Consider the following 15,843-nt stretch of genomic DNA (forward strand, 5'->3'; position numbering starts at 1 on the left):
AAAGTAAAATCTAGATGGTTTGTTCTTATCTCAGGCCCAAAAAATGAAGAGTCTATCCCAAATACTTGCAAATCGAAATTTGATTTTTTAAAAATTCATCTATGCACACAAATGTCTGAACATACAGTTTAACTTTCAGTAAAAAGAAGTAAGTTTAGCTCACAGTACAACTGCAACCAATCTTCCAGTTTCAATTTTTTTTTTCATTGTGAAACAATGATAATAAACTGCCAATTTTGAAACATTTTTCAAATTAATTTCTTTGAAATTTTCAACCAGTCCTCTTACTTTCTGCCACAAGAAGTTTTGGGATATTTTTCTAATGACAAAATACTTACTGAAAAACCTCTGACAAATTCTGGTAAAATCCTGCATATTTCTTGAGCTATTACTTGCAAAGAACTTATGTTCTCCATAGGCAGCCCTGTACATTCTGGGAATACTTCTGAATAGCCTGTGTTCCCCTTTATTTCTCATTTATTCAGTTCATGTACTGTGTTTATTGTTACATCCTAGAGCGCTGAATTCAAACATTGCTTTGATCAAAATATTTTTCTGCTTGAGCTTTCTCTCTGATCTTTATTCATATAATAGCACCCAAATATTTCCTGTCTTTATAACTCTTTCCCCTAGTCTTTTTATGCATTTATGCTGTAATAAAACCCGTGATAAAATTGAGTTTTACAATAAATTAAAAATCTAATAAATTTTTTGTTTGATTATGCAATTACAAGTCAACTTACTGGTGAAATCACTGCATTAGAAGTTTTCTTGCTGAAGTATGGAGCAAAAAGAAAAATAAAGAATATGGTTACTTAGCAGATACATGGATTTTTTTAGCAACTAAGCATCAGTTTCATTGATTCCCAGGGTATTTCTAAGATGGGATTCACTGGATAGTTGTAGCAATTAGAAACAAACAAGAATAAAAAAAGAATAAGGGTATCAGATGCAATGTGGGCACTCAGGAAAGGTACTTACACAAGGAAGCTACAGCTCTACCCAATACTTAACATGACTTGGGTGGGGCAAAAGAACTTTAGTGAAAACTTTCTGCACTTCTAGGCTTGCATGTGCTAGTGCTGCAGTGTGGGACCAAATTAGGGAAGACAGCCAGCATCTGCCATCAGCAGCAGGCAGTGAAGGGCAAGGCTATTTGGCATACAAACACTATTCCTCCAGAAATAACAAAATAACAGCTTGCCTGTTATTTTGTCAGGGTATCTTTCACAAACAGGAATAAATACTATTCCCAAATTCTAATTGCTATAGGCAAGGATAGGAGTTAGCTCCTAATACACCTATTAAACCCATCCCCATCAAAGAAGTAGTTTTCTCAGTTTTTACTCACAGGCCCCTTGGTAATGGAGATGGAGCTGCTCCAGTGGGAAATCTGGATTCTTGTGTGTTGCTGAACCTCTGACCTAGAGATGCAAGCAACATTTAGGATGTATTTAGGATGCAATGTGAGCTGTATCTGAACAGTGGATTTTCCTCATTGCCGTTGTAGTGTTAATGTAATAAAGGTAAAAAATATCCATTGGTTTAATTTTTGTCTTAACATATTTTCAGTCTGATTATACAAGAGAACAGTTCAGTAACACTTCTTGCTTATTGCTGACTGTTACACATAAAATGACACTGACACACTACATTGTATGCTGTATTATGGTAACTGGTGGCATACTAGTCCCTCTCATATTGCCATGTTTTCATCTGAATACTTACTTTCATCATTATTGTTTGCTTCATGGTCCTGTAATAGAAAAATAGGTTAGATTTGATATGAAGGAATTAAAAAAGGAATTACTGTGTTCAGTTTTAAGTCCTTCACGACCAGAAGGACATAAGAGGTGATGGAGCAGAGAAGGGCAACAAGGCTGATAAAGGGACTGGAGCACAAGTCTTATGAGGAGCGGCTGAGGGAGCTGGGGGTGTTTAGCCTGGAGAAAAGGAGGCTCAGGGTGGCCTTATTGCTCTCTGCAAGTACCTGAAAGGAGGCTGTTGGCCTTTTCTCCCAGGTAACAAGAGACAGGACAAGAGAAAATGGCCTTATGCTGCACCAGGAGAGGTTTAGATTAGATATTAGAAAAAATTTCTTCACTGAAAGGGTGGTCAGTCATTGGAATGGGCTGCCCAGGGAAGTGGTGGAATTACCATCCTTGGAAGTATTCAAAAGGCATGTGGATGTGGCACTTACAGACATGGTTTAGTGGTGAACATAGTGGTGCTGAATTAACAGCAGGACTTGATCTTAGAGGTCTTTCCTAGCCTTAATGATTCTTTGATTATTAAATGAGAGCTGCATGAATAATCAATATGGTTTTGGTAAATTCTTTATTTTTAAAGAAATATTTGTACAGAAGGCAAAAAATACCCAGAATACTTTCATGATGTAATTTGAAAAATTTTAAGCAACCATCAAATTTTGAACTTCCTCAATCTTGAGATTACTTGTAGTATGTATTGAGAAAATTTGGCCTGAATTTTGCAGTGAGACCTTTAAGTTCATGTTTAATTTCTGAGCTGGAAGACAGAAATTTTGCAGCAGATTTAGTATACTAAAACCACATCTTCCTCTGAATGGAGGAAACTGAGTAGACTGTCTTGTCACCATGCTAAATTGAAGTAATCCACCTAATTTCCTGGCTTCTTTTGCCTCCCATTTCTTGTCTTTTAGGGAATCAAGACTCCCATGTGATAAGTGCCTTTCAAAGAGGCACCAGTTATTGTCTTGTCTTCATCTACCCAGCTTTTCACTAATGTTGGTGACAGATGCATCCATTCTCTGGCTGGAGAGGTGTGATCCATCACACAGCAGTTGGGAAGTAAGACATGGAGAAATTTTTCTCCCAATCAGCTCAGGCCCTTGAGAGGAACAAGGGTCACAGTTCTGTGCACATGATCAGTGCTGGTTAGTGCTAACAGCGGATTGAATGGGAGCAGTTAACAGATACTTCAGTTATTGTTTGGGCTTTGTCAATGTGCTGTAGTTGGGGATGGAAAGGAACAACAGAGGACTGGACAAACATCATGCTCATTACCATGTGTTTGTTCAAAACTCTAAGGGCTGCCACTTACAAAACAAGTAAAGACCCCAAAATTTGGACTGCACTGTGTGACTCTTTCCTAGGCTGACTCTTGTGATAAACTGGTGAACTTCAAGCACCCAGGAGCTGAATACACCCATGGTACAGATGAGTGTTTGTCTGAGAGCTTCATCTTGGAGCTATAACTCACTCAGTGTGTGGCTTTAGCTAAAAGATAGTCTCTTTTTATTCTCTGCAAAGCTAGGATGATACCTCAGGTCTAAGCTCTGAAAATGCATTAATGCAGAGGTTTCAGCTGCAATATGGCACTCAAGTCTGTTCTGAAGCAGGAGTATTCTTAGTGCTGATCAGATAGTGAAATTTCTGTCCAACATTCTCCCTTTAGACTCAAGTTTTTTTCTTATTTTGTATTGGTAAGAAAAGCTGAGAAATCAAACTGTTTCATAAAAGAGATCCCAAATTTGGCACCGCTTGGGAGTTGTTCAGCATCCCACAGGATACAGACCTAAATGGGAAGAACTTTGTGATGAGGTGGAAGGGAAACTAAAATGCTGATGCTGTTGTATGTATGAACTGTGCTTGGGATATACAGAAATGCAAAGACTGAAGAAAGACTGTAAGATGCTCATATACCACCTGCATTAAGTCACCATAACATCTAATCCTATGATATGACCCAAAATTTCTAGTTTTAAGTGTCTAATTTCTGTATATAGTTATTGGTAAACTGATTATTTCTTAGGGACAATTCAGAGCATAGGACTGGGACAGGGTCTGACCATGTAGCTTTTGGCACAGATGCTGATACAGTTATGTTGCTCTGTTTTTAATAGCTGGCTCCTCATGTAGACCCTCATGCTGGCATAACTGTGAGTAGAGCTATTGTGCAAATCAACTTATGGAGCTAATTTGGCTGGAAAAGAACCTTTCATGATTTGCTTTTGCTCATTTCTGCAGCTGGACAAGTTTCCAAGTAGTTTGCTTCAAAGAAAACAGCAGTGGGAGGGACAGACTGGGGATAAGAGCAGAGGGAGAAGAGAACTGGCTGAACACAGCCTTAGGGATCCAAGGCTTGTAATTAGTCCTTCAAGGACTGCACTTTTTAGTGATGCTGGTTACTCAGAGTACCCAGTCTGACATTTTAGAAGGTTTCCATTTTCAGAAAGCATTAATCATTCACCATCTGAGAGGAATGAGGCTCAAGGAAAAGTGCTTCAGATTGGGCAAAATCATCTGTTGCTACTTAAAGTAAGGTTCCTGAAGTTCAACTGGTATTTTTTACTACAAGAAATTATTTTTGTGGACTGAGACATACATCCCTTAAAACATTTGAACTTTTTCTTGGATCAATACAGATGTCCAATGCTCTTTTGTCCAAAAGATTAATAGCAACAATCACAATATTAGACGAATCTGACATTCGGTCATCTGTTTCTGTTATTTAATCCAGATAATAAAAAGCATCCATCTATTTATATATAAAACACAGGACTAAGTTTAACACATTCTTTTAGAGTGGCCCATTAATTACTCACTGTTTTTGGAAGAAGACGACTTCTGGGGAGAGGCAAAACATTTCTGAAAAATACACACAGTAAGTTATGATGAATAGGATTTATTTATTTAATTGGCTCAGATATGCTTTTTAAGATCTAGAGGGAAGGAGGTCTGCAGCGAATGGATTTGATTTCAGCTATGCACAGCTACAGCGGTTGTGGTGATGCTGTGCCCTTGGTGTGGAACTATTCTAGAAGAGCTTCTGTCCTAGACCTTGGGTCCCCTGTGACTGTGCACAGGACCTCACCAAACACCCTCACACACACAGTGCTGTGGATGCCTCCTTCTGGGGGCACATAACATATTTTGTAAAATAATGTCCTGGAGATGAGGCAGGGGTTATGAAGCAGCTTTCTCTGCTTCTGGGGGACATAGGAGTGAAATAGGCTGCATACTCAAGTATAATTTTTTTTTCCTCCAGATATTTGGAATATAAATAATGGATTTACTGTGTCCAGTTTCTTTACAAGCAATCCTGTACAACTGCAAAAACATCTGATTTGCAAGGCTGCAGACATGGCTAATAGGACCTTAAACTGGCTTGCAGAGATATTTCATCTCTGTACTGGATCCCTAAAGGAATATTTCAGAAAATACTATCCATTTGGCAAACTGGCTTGAACACAGAAGTTCACAAAGCAATGAGAGCTTTCAGTTCTCACCTTGTCTCAACATCTCTAGCTATTTGAGAGAAGAAAATTTTTTCTCTGATGATATTTTCTATTGATCTAAGCTGCTGTTAACTTACCTGGAAGTATCCTGCTTAGGTGACTCTCTGGTCACACTGTGCACATGGGAGTGCTCCGTATTCTGAGCAGGCATAAACATGAGTGGCTTGGTGAACCTACTAATGAAACATCAATTAAGAAAGGCAAATGACATTTAACAACAGTGAATACAAAGAAAACATCTCTTTCTTCTCCCCTATCCCCCCAAAATTCTAAAAAGTACCCTCAAGAGTATTTCTTTTTAATATGTGTTACATTTGGTTTATTGAAATTAACATAGAAATGGTTGATAATCTTTGTGTAGATAATCTGAAGAGATATTTACTTTATGTATTTACTTCTGTTACTGTATTCTTCTAGAGAAAGAATTATCAGACATGTAGTATCTAGATGAGAAAATATGTTTTCTGACAGTTTTAAATAATGCACAAACATTCACAGCAATGGGTTACCTGGTTACCAGTGGTGGTGATGGTTTTTCCTGTAAGAGAAAATGCATTGAATTTTTTTGGTCACTTTTTGATTCCATAAAATAAATTTGCATGATCCTGTTTATGTTACCCACATCAAGACATTTTTGCATTGTGATATAGATTTCTACTAGAGCTCTGTCTGGTAATCTGCATTAGGATGGGAGAGGCAAGAACTCAACATCAGTAGATCTGCTTTGGCCACATGTTATGTCAGTATCAGCAAATGGGAAAAAAATTACTGTGTCAGAACTGTCATTGCTCCTCTGCTGCAGTTCTGCTGCTGTAAAACATTCCCTTAGGTTGTTGCTTCCCAGATTGCATCACTATCACAGATGATTGGGAAACTTTCCCCTTCCCATTTACTCTTTTGAAATGGTTTGCCAACTTTCCTGAAAAGGGAGTGTCAGAAAACTTTAAGTGCAGGAAGAGATTTGTTCCCAGTATTCTCTTCTGAAAGACTATAATCTCTTCTCACAATCACGTTTGTACCCTGCCTGAGGGCAATGGGAGTCATACTATAGAAAAGCCTCACCTCTTCTTCAGGAACCTCATAGACTTCTGTAGGATAGGGAAGAAATAAAAAAAAAATGTTCTTTAGTTAGCAAAAACATACTGCATGTTCCCATAAAAACTGATCTGAATTTGTATCAGCTGTGCTTCTGACTCTGGAAAAATAACTTGGAGAATCTGCTCAGAACTTGAATCTGCCACCAAAACCTTGGAGCAGCAACACCCCCTGTCTTCTGGTGGGAACTTCAGGTGAAGTCACAGGAGTTCTGATATACAGTCACTGTATTAATCAAGTTTCCTCTCACCCCAAAACCTTTTATTGCTTTTTCTTCCCCTTCCCTCCCCCACACCCCTGCAAGCAAGATGAATGTTTGTGTTGTGCAAATCTGGGTCAGTTTGGAAAAAATGCGTTACCGCACCTGTACTAGCATTTGGCCTTTCCTTGACTCAGGGAGGAAGAAATCAAGTCAATCATAAATACAAGCTGGCTCATTTGCATGGCAAGCATCCCTCCCTGAGTTCTGACCCACAGGTATATATTAATTCATAGATCTGAAAAGTAAAAGCCACCAGCATCTTTATCTATGCCCAGTTTCTTTAATGAAAATAGAATCCTATTTCAAAAAATTTCATGTCAGGTTTCATCACTTTACTGCGCCCAAGTGTCCCATCTCCCACCAGGGGGAGACGTTTTATTTTTTAGTAACATCTCTCAGGAGCTGGTTGTTGCTCGACACCGATTTACAGAAAGGCTGAGATTGAAAAGGGCATTTTAAAATGTATGGAAAATAACTCATGAAATCTTAAGCAGTTCAGAAAAAAGTTTAGCTTACAACTTGTAGTTTGTGACTTTAAAGCTAAGCACATTGCTAATGAATATGCAAAGCTTTTAAAGAACTGTGTCATACCTGTAAAGGTTACATCCAAGCAATTAATTAGATAGTAAGGATGGAAAACAGCTCTAAGTTGGCAGAGAGAAATTTAACAAAAATATTTGCACTTACAAAAGCAAATAGGATTCCTCTTATTTGCTTCTGCTTTTGTTTCTTTTTCCAAATAAACTGCTCTTTACAGAACTTCAATGGGAACACTGTTACAAAAGGCCATGCAAGCCATCAGCCTGTACAGAATTTCTGTATGGTTCAGTCTAATGGTCTAAAAAGTATTTGGTCTTGATTCATATGGTGGAATAGGATTACTGACATACTGAGTCCTATGATTCTTTTTGCTGTATTGATCCATTTGTATTCCTCCACTACAGCAAAAGACTAAAAATAAATTAATTTGGGGCAAATAACTCATTCTAGTTTTATTAATGCTTAAAATGGATTTACTATTCAAGCTAGACAAAGCAGCTGCTACAATATAGAAAAGCTAAAGCAGAACACATTTTTGTTTTACTTCAGTATGTCATAGGGTTAGTGGTGTGAATACATTAATGTTCCACTGTCTTAGATTATTTTATTCTAACAGTGATGCAAGCTCCACATACCTTGCATATCAGAAGTAAGAGAAGGCTTTGGAGAAATAGGGGGGGCTGGCTTTGTTGTCTTCATAAATCTGTTCACAGGAGCTAAAAACATATTTTATTCATGTACATATATATATAGTTGTGCATGTGTGTATATACACACACATATTTATATTTATACACACATCTGTTAACGAAGTAACAATGTAACATTTATACAATAAGAATGGATATTAAGTCCAAATGACAACCTTTTGTGTGACCTTGAATAAATCAACTGAGCCAGAAAGCAGCTCTCATTTTAAAAGAGAAACACTATTCACTTTTCCAGCCTTTCTGAAGAGGTTTCATACTGTTAGCAATATCAGAGAGCAGAACTACATACTCTTCTCTGTTTACTTTTCACCTTTGGGCTGTAGTAGTTTCACTCTCTACCTAAATATACTTCAAATAGTGAGATAAAAAAAAAATCAAATCAAAGTCTGTCTTTATCTTTATCTGAAATATCTAAAAATGCTTGTTCTTCTCCTGAAACACTTCAGCAGAGAATTTTAATGCTATTGCTCCCTTGGATGAGGAGGCAGGTCATACGCCATGAATAGCCAGCCTCCTGGTCATACAAGGGTTGGACTTTGAAATAGCTGGGTGAGGGAGGCAGAAATTAAACAGGGCTTCCAATAAAGTTAAAAATAATTTTCTTTGGCCTTGTCAAAAGCCAAAGGAGCCAACTGCCTTTTTGCAAGCTGTGATCTCTTTAATAGCTGCATCTCCACTCTTTGAACCCTAGAAACAGACATTAATTTGACCCATTTTTTTCACTATTATTCCTAATAAAGCAATAATTATTAGCTTAAATGACTAAAACTTACATCTTGTAGGTAGTGATATGCTGCTTTCTGTGGGTTCAATATAGTTATCATCATCATTGTCCACTGGCACAATATAATTATCCTATGAGAAATTCAGGACAAAAATCTATCAGTTAAATCTCCATCACGTCAACAAAATGTTGGGATTGAAGCCCTGCCAGCAGTTTACAATAGTTGCCATTTCACAGTGACTCCTATTTCAGGCATTTATTGTCCTGTGTGGAAGGGAATCCCAAAGACTGAAAACCCTTTACCAAATTATTCCAGTTCTGACTGGTGGGTGGAAGCCCTCCCTTCTCTTTGGTCCTGGAGTATCCTTTGAGGTTACTCTCTCCCTGTTGCCTGCAGCTTGTTACAGATGATCAGGAGCTATTCCATGGTCTCAGTAGCCTCCTTGATACTCAAAACAGGCATATATTCCCTAGGAATCAGTATGGTACATACTGACATACATTGTCACTGTTTGTGATGCACAAAATTATTTGTACTATAGAGGCTAAGAAAGAGACCAGACCATGGTATTGCTGTGACATTTACACAGTTAAAACAAGTACATCTGTAAACTTTACCTCATCATCACTGCACTCCTTAGGCTTTGGTGGCACTTTTGGTTTTGCAGCAGGAGATGGCAATGGCATGGATGGCACAGATGGTTTCTTTGGTCTGGACATGGCTGGACTGGGTGTACTTGGGAGAGGTTTGTTGATGGGAGGAAGCTGTTGGTGACTGGTGCGATTGTCTTTTAATGTGGTAGAAAACAACAATTTTAGTCAAAATTACACATTAGCCTCTGCACTTTCTCCTACTGCCCATGCAAACAAGTCTTTACTGTGGCTGCAGCACAGGTCAAAAGGCAGACCTGAGCATAGCTGAGGTTGAGACCTGAGGACCTGATGTTGAGACTTGTGTGTAAACAGGTCCTATTTCACTGCTCAAGGTAGCAGCCTAGCCCTCTGTATCAGGCTGCAGAGGGTGCTTAGACACTGACTGTTGTATGGACAACTGTTTCACTCCTTGGGGAGAAGGTGGTGGCTGGGTGGTGTAGTCCATACGAGACATATGAGAAAAACAGCACTGGGTGGGACTGGAACATAAATTATGCCAGGGTCTCTGGGGTATCATTTTAAGAAGTCCTTCCCTTTTCAAAGAACACACAGGTGAAGTGCTGATAAACTTCTATGAGTACACATTTGGTATTTTAACACTTTGATGAATATTCTACAATCAGAAACAGACTCATATCATACAAAAATGAAAGCAGGCATCATGTCAATGTTTCTTTTCACCATGTCTCACATCTTCATCTAACTGAAGCTAACTTTCATTCACTTCAGTGCAATCTGTCCATGGTTGAAAAGAATCAAAACAGAAAGAAAAATATCCCTTTATACTGGACTGATGTAGATAAAATCTTGATCCTGTCCTGTTTTCCAGGGTATTTATCATCCTCAGTACCAATTTTGAAGGACAATAAGGATTGAATATTTGGGCTACTGTTTTACTGCTTTTGGAATAAAGGTTGGAAAAACAGAGAAGAAGGCACCTCTCCAGCCCTATGTGCCTCATCTTTAACAGGAATGCCTGCACCTATATATGTGGATTAATCTGGAGCCAAGTCAATAACATCTCCCATACCTCTGCTTGAATTTTGTAGTTAGTAGATCTCTATCAAAGTCTCTAGGACACATTATATTAAAATTATAAACATCACTACCTGCAATACTAACCCGTTTCATGCAGTAGGAAAAAAAAATAAATCATACCCCTGAATGCTTAAGACCTGAGTATCAGAATTAAAAGCAAACTCTTGAGGAAAGGACAGATTAGTCCTTTTGAGGCCACTTCTCTTCTGGTACTGATAAAGAAGCAATTATCAAGCTGATATAGTCAACTATTCCATAACTACCTGCATATTCACCCCTAGAAATAGGGAATGCAGAAGGAATCTTCTTTTTCTCCTTCTCACTTGGAGGTGGCTCATAGCTGTCATCAGGATTCTCTTCACTGGGGACCACATACATCTCAGAGTCAGAGTGGTCATCTGGATTTTCATAATCACTGTCCTGGAAAGACAGAACTTCCCATTTCTCACCTCATAGCATACTTATGGCTTCATAGCAATGTATAACACAAATATCCTTGCGTGAACATGATAACTAAATTACAACACATCGTATTCCCTTTTAGTGCTCCCTCTTTAAACAAAGAGGCACTCCCGTCTCCTCCCCTTCTCCTCCTCCCAAGAGCTCCCTGGTTTCTTGCTATCTCCAAGGGCTCCTTTCACCTCAAGAGCTCAGTCTTCAAATTATGGACCAATAGCTTGTTTCCCTTCCCAGGACAGTTCCTTTCTAGAGCCAGCTGTGACACTTGATGTGTGTTGTCACTTCCTCTCCCCTTCCTGTTAAAAGGGTGCTCAAGATCTGACTCCAGAAGGAAATAGGTTACTTCAGCCTGACATTTGCACCATTACTTTACATGGCTGACAGCCATGACTTGCTTCATTCTAATGTTTTCTAAAATCTTAGCAGAAGTTTTCATTTTTAGTAAGAAGTGGCTTTCCTCTCCTCACCCTTCCCACCTTTCCTCCCCCAAATAAAAACTCTCATGATTTCTGAAATTATTGTTCAGTTTGGGAAGTCCCTCAAATTGATGCCATGTGCTTACTTATCCAAAAACCTTAGTGTTCATGGCTACAATTGACAATGCTTTTGAGAGTACTTTTAAGTTGAATGTAAAAAAATTGAGGCCACTAAAAATCAGTGGCTAGTTGTGAATAAAATTGATGTAACAAATAACATGACATTTCAGTAGTATTTTAAAGTTCAACCACAAGTAGATGATTTAAAAAGAAACTTTTCTTATTATTTCTTAAGTTATTAGTGCTAACTTGTTGCTAGAGTGACCTCCTACTAGCCCAAAGTATGTACTTACAAAATCATCTGACCATTGTTCCTCTTCATTGTCTGCATGTTCTAAACCAAACATTAGAGTTATTTAAGGAGATGTAATAGTGAATATAAATGTTTATCTTAGATTGGTTTTTCAATCTATACTTATCATAGTTAAAAAAGAGCGAGCAAAATTTCCAAACAGTTCTGAGCAACACATCTGGTTTGGACTGAGTAGTAAATGAAATGCTTTCTTGCTTGTTTTTGACGAATTATTTCAGAGCTGTTGGAAAAGCATTAGAAAATGACAAACTGCACAGTCTGAACAGCAGAGCACGCACTTTACCCACAGTGTCCTGCTAATGCATCTCATTTTTAAGTAGGGGTGACAACTTCTAGATAATGGAACTCTTGCTGACCTCTGGGCCCTGTACCTTCTTGTTTCTTGGTTGAACTGCCAAGACAGCACACCAATTACAAGTGTTTATGTTAAACAGGGAACAGTTACCTGATAACTTCCAAACTCTGTCCTCCTTTCCTCTATTCTTGTCTTAACAAGATGGCTGTTAACTTGTAAAAATAGCCATGAACTAGTTTGTGGGCAGTGCTGTATGACAAGCAAGTAGAGGTCTACCTTTAAGATAATTCATGACGTCATCATTACATTAATAGGATTAAGATTTTGAATCTGTAATGATGCATTTGTTCAATTTCTTCCCTATTTACTTTCACATCACAGTTTCTACAAGGAGGGACTGGATGCAAATTCTCCTCCATTCGTACAGCCTAGATACAGAACTCTGATTAAGACTGATTTTGAAAGAGTAGTTACTTGCTACTCTTCATGCCAGCACAATTCATCATTTTTTTCTTGCCTTTCATTTCAGAGCTGTGAACTACCTTCAGAGTTGTTGATAATGGTATCCTGTTCTCTCATTAAAAACAAATTATGAGGCAATGTATAACTGAAATACTGTTAGGCATATAGATAGCAAATTAACACAGACATGCAGTTTAAATTTACATTAATACAGCCTTACCTGAAGCATAATCCCTTTGTGGTAGACTTGGCGGTGGCTTTTTTTTAAGCCTGTAAATTATAATTATTACATTTATGATCTCATAAGTAACATTCATTGGAAGGGAGCATTAGCCAGACACATTAAAAAGCTGATAACAAAAGATACCTGCAGCTGAAGAAATACAGATTACCATCACAGATGCTTAGCAAATAGCTGTAGAAGAATGCTTTGAAAAGCTAGAAACTGATAAAAAAATAAAATAGAATCTGATACTTTAATATTTTTTTTCACTTAGAACATATGGTGAAAGGACAGCTTCCTTGCTCACCCCCCCTCCTCCTCATCTTCAGAAAGAGATGAGATAGGGGGCAGAGATAAATGATGATTTACTGGAAGATGAAAATCTGTTCAGGTTCACAGAGGCTTTACTAAGACTATGTCATAAGAAAGTGGTGTAGCACTCTCCATTCGTATTTTTAGAACTGTAATTTTGCATGTACTTTATTTGCTGATTAATGTTTAAATGTATACCAGGTCTCTCAGTGAAAGATTCTACTTTTTATTATTTTATGATGTTATATCCCTTTTTTGGTAAAAACTGTTACAAGTGAGCCAAAAGATAATTTGTAGAAATACTGAAAGGATCTTTATGGCTATACAGGTTCATATGTATGTGCATGTATATATATTCAGCAAGCAGGAGTACACATAATAGGTGTAAACACACACACACATATATATGTATGTAGTCATGTATACTCCTCCTTACTAACTTGCAGCTGTCCAAAAAAGACAATGAATTACAGTCAGTTGAATTATTTCACTACCCTGTAATCAAAGAGAAGAATTTGGGTTTAAAGTCAAGATGAACAGTGCATGTGTGATGTCAGAGGCCAGACTGATGTCTCTGCAGAGGGAAAAAACTACAACCCTTTGTTTTTTCTGTAGCTAGAGAAAACATTAAGATAATTTATGACAAAAAATTATTCTTTAAAGTGACTTTTGAACATTGTCTGACAGTACCCTGTAGCACTGATGAGACCGCACCATGGACCTGAAGCTTTCTCCACTGAACTGATGACTTCACTCATTCTTCAGTCAGGTCCTAACAAATTCATTTGCAAAAATAAGCAAATAATTAAAAACCAAAAAATCCCTAAAGAATTTGAAATAATTTTTTTTGGATCTCTGAGCAATAGTGTTTAAAAATGTTGCTTTACCACAATAATTTGACATTCAGTATTTAGGTCCTGAGCTTGCTGCCTAGGTATCATTGTTCAGGTACACTGTAACTCAGGGTGGTGACATGCTGGCACCACCTCATCAGCTTACAAACTTTACCTGCCTGTTTTGAGAAATGCTTTAGCTACTTCTGAGTTGAATTAATGGAATTCTGTTGTTCAGATAGTCACCAAAACCACCCCATGCACATACATGAATCAATGAATAAATGGTGAGGGCATTGCTAAAACTCAAAAAAGCCCAAACCCCCCAAAACAAACAAAAATCAAACCAGGAAGATTATTTTTGCAATGTTAACCTGCTTTGTTCATAGCTAACAACACTAATGATGGATAGCTGCCTCCTCAGAGGTTTTAACTTCCTGCAGCATAATATAACAGTGCACAAACAGTAAATTAAAAAGCATTCTCAACAGCTCTGCTCTGGTCTTCTGTCCAGGTTAGCACAGCCATGTTAGAAAGAAAATCCCAGGGCCACTGCCAGGGCTCATCTCAGGTCTTAGGGAGGGGAGACCAAGATCTCTTGATGTATTTTGCAACACGTCTGCCATGAGTTGTTCAGAAATGGTGGAGACTTGGAAAATAGTGGAACTGAGGCAACAGTAAGAGGCTGTCTGTGTCATGGTATTAAGTACATGGCTTAAGCAACATCACCCATTTCTAGGCTGCTACTCTTGTAAATCCTGGCAGTGGCCCTGGCAGAAAATGTAAATACGTTATAACGAAAGCACACGAAATACAGAACAGAGGTCTGTGTCTAAGCAGTCTATCATGCTATGGTGCAGCTATGGAATAGCATACCGATCCCAAGTATCTTTCCCAGTTTTGCAAATTAAGGCCACTTGTTCATTTTGGAACCTGAATATCAATAGAAGAAAAGAAACAATGTTTCTGTCACAGAGCTAAAACAGTTCACGGCCACATCTATATTTGCTAGAATCTTTTCAAATATGTTATTTATTCTAAAATTCAAATCCACTTAAAAAGTAGTTTTCACTATACTGGTATGATTTTCTGAGTGCCAGAACTGGAATCCAGCTCTTTTGAAGTCACCTGGAGCTTCACTTTACAGGAGCCAAAACTTTACCCAATGTGCAAACCACAACACAAACTCATCAAAAGACACAACCCTATGCCAAGGCGTGGTTACCCAGCTATTGCAGACACTGACCTCATTATCCACACAGATCCTTGCAGAATGGCAATTGACTCTGTCCTGTTCCCCGAAGTTAATGAGAAAGGACTGGAAGAATCAAATGCCATCCAACTGAGCGTGCATATTTAAATGTATTTAATCCTAGTACACACATTGTAGCTTCAACAAATAACCAGGTAGCACTTGAGACATTTTATATAATGGGTTATAGATGCCTCTCACACAAGAACAGAGTGCAGGGTACAGAAATTCAGAACAACTAATAAGAGAGTAAATTATTGCATTTTAAAACAATGTATTCCAAGATTTTGCCCTACAATATGCTGAGCTTGATCCAACAAAACATTTAGGCATGTACTAAACTTTTCTCTCATATGTGGTGCTGTAGGAACTGCAAATATTAATTACGAATTTGTAGCACATATTTGTTTCCCTTGTTTTGTTTTTTTTGAAGAATTTTAAAATAAACTGCAGCGGAGGCTTGGGTGTTTTGCTCTAGCAACGCTTGTTTTTAGAGGCTACGCCCAGAAACATAACCAAACATAAATATTAGTAGACCTTTATGTGTAGCACTTAAATTTCCCCACAGGTGCATTTCCCCACTAGTGTTTCTCCTCACTCCCCCAGCATTTAAGATACACCTGAAAACTCTTTGTTTTCAAAAGTCCTTTGCTTTTTGTATTATTAAGTCTGTACAACGTCCACTCCATCTTAGGAACCATTTTAACATAATAGTTTTTACAAAAATTATATTGGTATCTTTTCCGAGTTGAGTATTTATAGTAGATATTATCTTTAAGTGCACTAGCTCATCACACTTGTGATTAAACAATAAATTAGTTTAACTTTGCCAGAAGCATTTTCAGAGTTCCAAAAGG

At 37.9% G+C, this 15,843-nt stretch overlaps 1 protein-coding gene across 11 annotated transcripts in view; it reads right to left on the reverse strand.

Moving 5' to 3' along the window:
• The window catches only part of BLNK (B cell linker), a 92,188-nt gene that overhangs the window by 10,665 nt on the left and 65,680 nt on the right, over positions 1–15,843 (reverse strand). For 3 of the 11 annotated variants that reach the window (XM_069019735.1, XM_069019729.1, XM_069019736.1), the window contains 15 exons: positions 14,981–15,052; positions 14,611–14,667; positions 12,587–12,636; positions 11,590–11,630; positions 10,565–10,721; positions 9,228–9,397; positions 8,659–8,740; positions 7,811–7,891; positions 6,341–6,366; positions 5,788–5,816; positions 5,356–5,454; positions 4,586–4,628; positions 1,729–1,756; positions 1,352–1,424; positions 744–774 (listed from right to left, as the gene is read on the reverse strand). In XM_069019735.1, the coding sequence (XP_068875836.1) occupies positions 744–774; positions 1,352–1,424; positions 1,729–1,756; positions 4,586–4,628; positions 5,356–5,454; positions 5,788–5,816; positions 6,341–6,366; positions 7,811–7,891; positions 8,659–8,740; positions 9,228–9,397; positions 10,565–10,721; positions 11,590–11,630; positions 12,587–12,636; positions 14,611–14,667; positions 14,981–15,052 (1,039 nt within the window). The remainder of the gene's footprint in view (positions 1–743; positions 775–1,351; positions 1,425–1,728; positions 1,757–4,585; positions 4,629–5,355; positions 5,455–5,787; positions 5,817–6,340; positions 6,367–7,810; positions 7,892–8,658; positions 8,741–9,227; positions 9,398–10,564; positions 10,722–11,589; positions 11,631–12,586; positions 12,637–14,610; positions 14,668–14,980; positions 15,053–15,843) is intronic. The other 8 variants (XM_069019739.1, XM_069019734.1, XM_069019738.1 and 5 more) reach the window with 5 other exon arrangements.

This window comes from Aphelocoma coerulescens, chromosome 6 (assembly GCF_041296385.1).
Source record: "Aphelocoma coerulescens isolate FSJ_1873_10779 chromosome 6, UR_Acoe_1.0, whole genome shotgun sequence".
In the NCBI taxonomy this organism is placed as follows: Eukaryota; Metazoa; Chordata; class Aves; order Passeriformes; family Corvidae; genus Aphelocoma; species Aphelocoma coerulescens.